A 7,210-nucleotide genomic window follows, 5' to 3' on the forward strand; every position below is an offset into this window, starting at 1 on the left:
CATTATATGCCTGTCCTTTTAAATTATGTATGTACTAATGATTTTTATTATTTTTACATGCAGTATGTCTTCAGAATCCGAGTATTCCCCATCGCGGCAGGAATTGGCTCAAGCAGACCGTGAGGTGATTATTTTCGTGCATCTGGTAAGTATATCTGCTGCTTCTCCAAATCTCTTACGTTTTTTTCAACTTTTTTAAGACATCGTCATCATCATCTTCTTCTGCGGACGGGACTAGTGAGGGCGAAGAGCAGGAGCAGCGAAGCCAAGTCCCGGTGGTGAAACGGAATGTATGTATCAAATGATTTGTAATGTTCTTTATTTTTTATCTTCTATTTTTACTCTTTTTTATGTTTCTTTTTTTGTAACTTTTTATTCAATTTAAATTTGATTATTCTAATGAATGTGTTTTGTCTAGGTTCCACAACAGGATGAAGACGTCTACCTGGATAATGAGCAGCTCATCAGCCTGGTCCAGGAGCGTTCGCCGTTGTGGGACAGCCGTGACCGGCTGCACAAGGACATTGTGGTGACCCGGCGGCTATGGAATGAGGTGGCCGCAGCATTGATGGATGGCTGGGACAGCGCCACAGCATCCTCCAAAAAGGCGTTTAGTGAGTATTTCCCTGCTCTGTATTGTGCCGCAGTGACTGTTGTCCTTGACGGCACTGTTGGGTTTCGTGCTAGGCATATTCTAGCAGGAAACCCAACAGTGTCATCGGGGTCTACAGTGACTGCTTTGAGTATTGTATTGCTACATTGTGCCGCAGTGACTGTTGTCCTTGACGGCACTGTTGGGTTTCGTGCTAGGTGTATTCTAGCAGGAAACCCAACAGTGTCATCGGGGTCTACAGTGACTGCTTTGAGTATTGTATTGCTACATTGTGCCGCAGTGACTGTTGTCCTTGACGGCACTGTTGGGTTTCGTGCTAGGTGTATTCTAGCAGGAAACCCAACAGTGTCATCGGGGTCTACAGTGACTGCTTTGAGTATTGTATTGCTACATTGTGCCGCAGTGACTGTTGTCCTTGACGGCACTGTTGGGTTTCGTGCTAGGTGTATTCTAGCAGGAAACCCAACAGTGTCATCGGGGTCTACAGTGACTGCTTTGAGTATTGTATTGCTACATTGTGCCGCAGTGACTGTTGTCCTTGACGGCACTGTTGGGTTTCGTGCTAGGTGTATTCTAGCAGGAAACCCAACAGTGTCATCGGGGTCTACAGTGACTGCTTTGAGTATTGTATTGCTATATTGTGCCGCAGTGACTGTTGTCCTTGACGGCACTGTTTTTTTTTTAACAACAGTGGACAAAGTCCGAACACGTTGGCGTTCGATCAAGGACCGCTTCAACAGTGATGTTCGTGCTGAGGGCCAGGTTCGCAGTGGATCTGCGTCAAGGACCAGAACTAGATACCGTCACTATCACGCGTTGCAGTTCCTAAGACCGGTCCTTGCCACGAGATCGTAAGTATTATAAATTTTTGGTTTTTATTTTTATTAATCTGTGTTTTTCTAATCCACAGCTGATGCTTCTTGTAAAGGCATGGTAGTAATGATTTTCCTTTCTTCCACAGCACCTGGAGCAGCACCCTGCAACCTGGCCCTGGAGCGGTCCTTCCTCGGACGTCCTCTGACCCGTCCCAGCCATCCGACAGCCAGGAAGCACCTTGCAGGTCAGCCACACACACAGCTGGTGACCAGGAAGCTGGGCCATCAGGTGTTCCCCTGTCCCAGGTCTCTGCCACTGGTTATGCGGGCACTACCCGCCAGCGGCAGAGGGCCTTGGACAGGAATGTCTTGCCCGAGTTTATGCATTTGAGCGAGGCCTTTAATTCCAGCCTCAAGTCACTGTCCGACAGAGTTGAAAGCGGTTTTGCACTCATGGAACGTGGTTTTAACCACTTTGAACACCGCTTCAATTCTGTAGAACAGCGCCTTGACCATCTGGAGGCCGACCTCAACAGACCAGCACACCATTTTTTTAGTAAGATTGAAAAGGGCATGGCGGAACACCTTAGTCCTGAGCAACAGCTGAATGTGCTGCAGGCCTGCAACAATGCTTTCTTGCAGGCTATGCAGCATAATCGGTACGGTCAGCAGTCAGTGGTGTCATTTCCACCTGTGCCACCATTGACTCGCTTCACCTCACTACCGACTTGTGCTGCATACCACTGCACGGACACCTCTATTCAAAGCCAGGACACCCACAGTTACACCACCACAAGTCTGAGTGCAGCTGGTCACTTCACCGACACCACCATGGCAAGCGCTGCTCCTGTCTGGAGCACCACCGCCACTCCCATGCATGCGTGGAGCTCAGCCACCACTAGGCAAACATGGAACAGCCCTGCCGCTACAACAACATGTAGTAGCCCTGCCACCACCACTCTGCAAACCTGGACCATCACTGCCGCCACCAGTCCTCCTGCAAGGACGAGCACTGCCAACGAAGAGCAGCAGCAGCAGCCACCTCAGCAGCAGCAGCCACCTCAGCAGCAGCCACCTCAGCAGCAGCAGCAGCCACCTCAGCAGCAGCAGCAACCACCTCAGCAGCAGCAGCAGCCACCTCAGCAGCAGCAGCAGCCACCTCAGCAGCAGCCGCCACCTCAGCAGCAGCAGCCACCTCAGCAGCAGCAGCCACACCAGCAGACGGGGGACCTACACTCAATATTTGCCCCTAGTTCAAGGCAAAATCTATCAAGGCGGGCATTGGGCCAAAGTCGGTCCAGGCACACAAGCCTACGGCGACATGCCATTACAACTAATGTACCTGAACAGATTTCCTCTCCTCCAAGTGTTCCTAGTATAATTCCCTTAACTGGACTACCTTCCCCCACAAGTTTTGTTGCCCCTCCCCCTCAAACACCGTCTTCAACTGCAAGTGTTGCATATTCCCTGCACACCCCCAAATTGAAACCATCTGCCCCCAAACGCCGGAAAAAATAATTTTTTGGTTTATTTTTGTGATTAAAAATAAATTTACTTTTGTGGTTCACCATTACAAAGTTTCATTAATGTTGTTTGCGCCGCTCACACACACTGATGGGTAAATACATGTTAAAAACCAACCCAAGGCCTAGTATAGTCATATGTGAAATAACACGGACTAGTATAGTCATACCAAGGCCTAGTGTAATAACTCGAGTTTTACCAACTTGGATCTGGTTTCATGAAAAACAAACTGTTGAAACTTGTCTAAAAAATAAGTTTCTTTCTAGTTTCACCAGTTTGTTTTTTGTGAAACAAGATGCTAGTTGTTAAAAATCGAGTTATTACAGTAGGCCTTGGTATGACTATACTAGGCCGTGGTATTTCACATATTACTATACTACTAGCCCCAAGGCCTACTATACTCATATTTGAAATACCACGGCCTAGTGTAGTCATTCCAAGGCCTAGTGTAATAACTCTAGTTTTACCAACTAGAATCTGGTTTCATGAAAAACAAACTGTTGAAACTTGTCTAAAAAATAAGTTTCTTTCTAGTTTCACCAGTTTGTTTTTTGTGAAACAAGATGCTAGTTGTTAAAAATCGAGTTATTACAGTAGGCCTTGGTATGACTATACTAGGCCGTGGTATTTCACATATTACTATACTACTAGCCCCAAGGCCTACTATACTCATATTTGAAATACCACGGCCTAGTGTAGTCATTACAAGGCCTAGTGTAATAACTCTAGTTTTACCAACTAGAATCTGGTTTCATGAAAAACAAACTGTTGAAACTTGTCAAGTTTCACCAGTTTGTTTTTCGTGAAACAAGATCGTAGTTGGCAAAAATCGAGTAGGCCTTGGTATGACTATACTAGGCCGTGGTATTTCACATATGACTATAATAGTAGGCACAAGGCGTAATATATACTCATATTTGAAATACCACGGCCTAGTATAGTCATTCCAAGGCCTAGTGTAATAACTTGTAAGTTGGAATGGAGCAGATTACATTCATCCACTCAATGCTGACTTGTATTCCCCATGGACTTTCATTGGGGTTGGGTTTTGAGGGTTGTGTTTTGAGAAAATCACATACTTTTTTTTCAACTAGTTGCACAATTTTCTCTTGAAAAAAATTGGTTTCCTGATTCATGGCCTGCAGCTTTGCTCGTTCCAATATATTTCATGCAGACTAGCAATGCTGCATTTTAACTCATATGTGTATTTACCTGCCCAGGTGTGTGAACATCAAAAAATTAAGTTATACATGGGAAGTTTTTTATTTAATTGGAGTTTAAAAAATATAGTGCACTCAGTAATGGTATCAAATAAGGTTTTTTATTACCATAAACAAACAAAAACATTACACCATTCCATCTTGCCAGTGCACCCGTCCTACATCAGAAATAAAGTAGGCCGCAAATTGGTCCCTCATTTGGCCAACTTCAACGGATGACCTGAGAGTGTGCTGAGTGAATTCAGGCAATGGGTTAGGAGCATCATCGTCCAGTTCAAAGGTCGGGTGCTCTTTAGCCATCACAAAGTTATGTAGAACCACACAGGCCTTCACCACCTCATCGACTGTTTCAAGTTTAAGATTAATGGACGTGCCCAGAATTCGCCGTCTGGAGACAAGAATCCCAAAAGCACACTCGACAGTTCTTCTGGCCCTGGTCAACCTGTAATTAAATATTTTTTTGGTGTGGTCCAAGTCCCGGCTGGAGTAGGGTTTCAGTAAGTTTCCGCACATTTGAAAAGCCTCATCGCCAACCATTACAAAGGGCAGTGGCGGAGCTTCGGTGTGAGGAAGAGGCCGTGGCATAGGGAAATTAAATTGGTTGCCATACAACCTCCGGCCCATGTCTGAGTTTTTAAAAGCCTGTGAGTCATTACCACGGCCAAATGCTCCAATGTCCTCTGCTACAAACATACATCCGGCATCCGCAATCGCCATGAGTACTATTGAAAAGTACTTTTTGTAATTATAGTACTCAGATCCCGTTCTTTGGGGTTTGATGATCCGTATGTGTTTACCATCAACAGCTCCCAAACAGTTGGGAAAATTGCATACTGTCCAGAATTTGTCAGCAATTTCCATCCACTTTTCAGCGGTGGGCAGGGGCATAAATTCTGGACAAAGAACATTCCAGAGAGCCCGGCAGGTGTCAGCAACAATTCCAGACAAGGTAGAGATTCCAATACGGTACTGGAAGTGTAGTGAAGATAGGGTTTCTCCAGTCGCCAGGAATCTGTGAACAGACAAAGAAGTAAAATTAATATTTATGTATATTATTTTAAAAAACTATAAAATAAAATATTAGTACATTCACGAAAACTAATTTCCCAAGGTTTTGAATACTAAATTTAAAAAAAAAACATCAGACCGCACCCCTTGGTTTTTAAAACATACCGTAATGTCACCAGTAGCCGTTCCTCAGGAGGAATCGCACGACGGAGCTGTGTGTCCTGTCTCCGGATGGATTGTTGGACACGAGCAAGCAAATCCATGAAACTTTCGTTGGACATCCGGATATAATCTGTAAATTTCTCCGGGTTTGACTGGAGCTCGCTGTAGAGGGTGTGGTATGCCCCACGGCTCTCCCGGAGTTCAACAATCGGATGTATCCACATACGCCGCCGTCTTCGCTGCCTCTCTCTCTTCCTTTGTTCATGGCAAGCAACTGCATACACCTGAGCCATCGCGATGTCCAAATCCAAGTTGAAGTGAAAACTCTTCCAGCGTAGATCCATGGTCACGAGAAGAATCAAGCAAATGTGAAGAATACTGTAGACAGGGTCTATATATTAACATACCACACCCACAATGAAGTCCCATTGGTCTTGTGTGTTGTTGAATGGTTGTTTTTTCTTTTTTGTGGGGTTTTTCCAAAATCTGTAAAAAAAACGCAAACGCACAAAAAACGCATACAAACGCACAAAAATGCTGCGTTTTTTTCCTGCATGCGCATAAAAATGCTTGAAAAAAACGCAGCGTTTGTATGCATTTGTATGCGTTTTTTCAATGCGTTTTTTTGCGGGAAAAACGCGCTGCAAAAAAAAGCAAGTGTGAAACTAGCCTTAGCGACTTCAGGGGCTGTTTTTCCTATCAGACGGTTGGGACATTTTTTGGTAGGGTTTTTTATGGATTGCAGACAGCAGCTTTTCTATCCTGTCCTTTTTAGTTAGCTTGGGCCCCATCGTTTGCTCAACCTATCTTTCTATCTGTGTTAGTGTTTTCATCTTGCTTCACCGTCATTATATGTTGGGGGCTGCCTATTGCTTTGGGGTCTGCTCTGGGGCAGTTTAGATTTCCCCTTTCTTTCTTTAGGCCTTTTTAGTTCTCCGGCTGTGATCGAGGGGTCTAGGGCATCGTAGGAACCCCCCACGGCTACTGTTAGTTGTTGTGGATAGGATCAGGGGTCTGCAATCCGATAGCTACCAACCTATCTGGTTTTCTGGACTTAGCTTGTATTTTTGTTTTTTCCTCCTTCGGTGACTCATTCATAACACCCAACTAAGGCTCGGAGGCCCCAGCATCGACGTATGGGAGCCAGAAGGAAAAGGCTATGGCTGCCTGCCATACGAGAAAGTTCCAAAAGAGAGTCAACAGGGGGAACTTCATTGAACTCAGCACTGCAAGTACCTCAGATAAGCTCTAGAACGGAGGCCACACTACCTATCTGCAGAGAGAGAATTCAAAATTGGCTTCCAGGCTGACCAACTCCTTCTCCATCTGTACTCTGGGTCCTGGACAGCACTTACCAAGCACAGGTAAAGGAACTGCACAACTGTGTCTGTCATCTTTCTCCTGCGCCTGGCGCACGGCTCTACTACATCCTGCACTGCACACCATCTACCAACTCTTTCATCTGCCCTGTGACTATGGCCCTACCTGTGCAGGGCTTCTACATCTTAGCTGCACCACAACATCTGTCCCAGAGAAGCGACACTGCAGCGCTGGTCAATCTAATCAGAAACCACAGGTGGCGTCACGCATCATTCACCTATAAACGTAATTCACCCCTTTGCATGGACGCCCAGGGCCACGGAACGGGTCACCACCACCGTGACACATCTCTGTGAGACACTGGCCCGGTATCGATTAACCCCACTGCCCTGGCTGGCCACCCACACTCCATGTCAGATTCATCTTGGACTTGGGAATTCACGATTTGACTTGATAACCCAGGCATGGTATGATAGAAAGAGCTACATGGACTAATGTGAAGTGTGGCCTGCTGCATCATTCACTTTTGGTGGGGGTGAAGGACACAA

At 45.7% G+C, this 7,210-nt stretch overlaps 1 protein-coding gene across 1 annotated transcript; it reads left to right on the forward strand.

Moving 5' to 3' along the window:
• The first annotated feature begins 341 nt into the window (after positions 1–341).
• LOC141099161 (uncharacterized) lies at positions 342–2,946 on the forward strand. Its single transcript, XM_073587305.1, has 2 exons — positions 342–614; positions 1,305–2,946. The coding sequence occupies exon 2, from the start codon at positions 1,810–1,812 to the stop codon at positions 2,944–2,946; it is 1,137 nt and encodes a 378-aa protein (XP_073443406.1). The 5' UTR covers positions 342–614; positions 1,305–1,809.
• The last annotated feature ends 4,264 nt before the right edge of the window (positions 2,947–7,210 follow it).

Source organism: Dendrobates tinctorius, unplaced genomic scaffold (genome assembly GCF_039654945.1).
Source record: "Dendrobates tinctorius isolate UK_male_01 unplaced genomic scaffold, ASM3965494v1 ptg000098l, whole genome shotgun sequence".
NCBI lineage: Eukaryota > Metazoa > Chordata > Amphibia > Anura > Dendrobatidae > Dendrobates > Dendrobates tinctorius.

What these genes read in the sequence shown, in the direction of transcription:
- LOC141099161 (XM_073587305.1), top strand. Translation starts at nt 1,810, where the DNA reads ATGCATTTGAGCGAGGCCTTTAATTCCAGCCTCAAGTCACTGTCCGAC.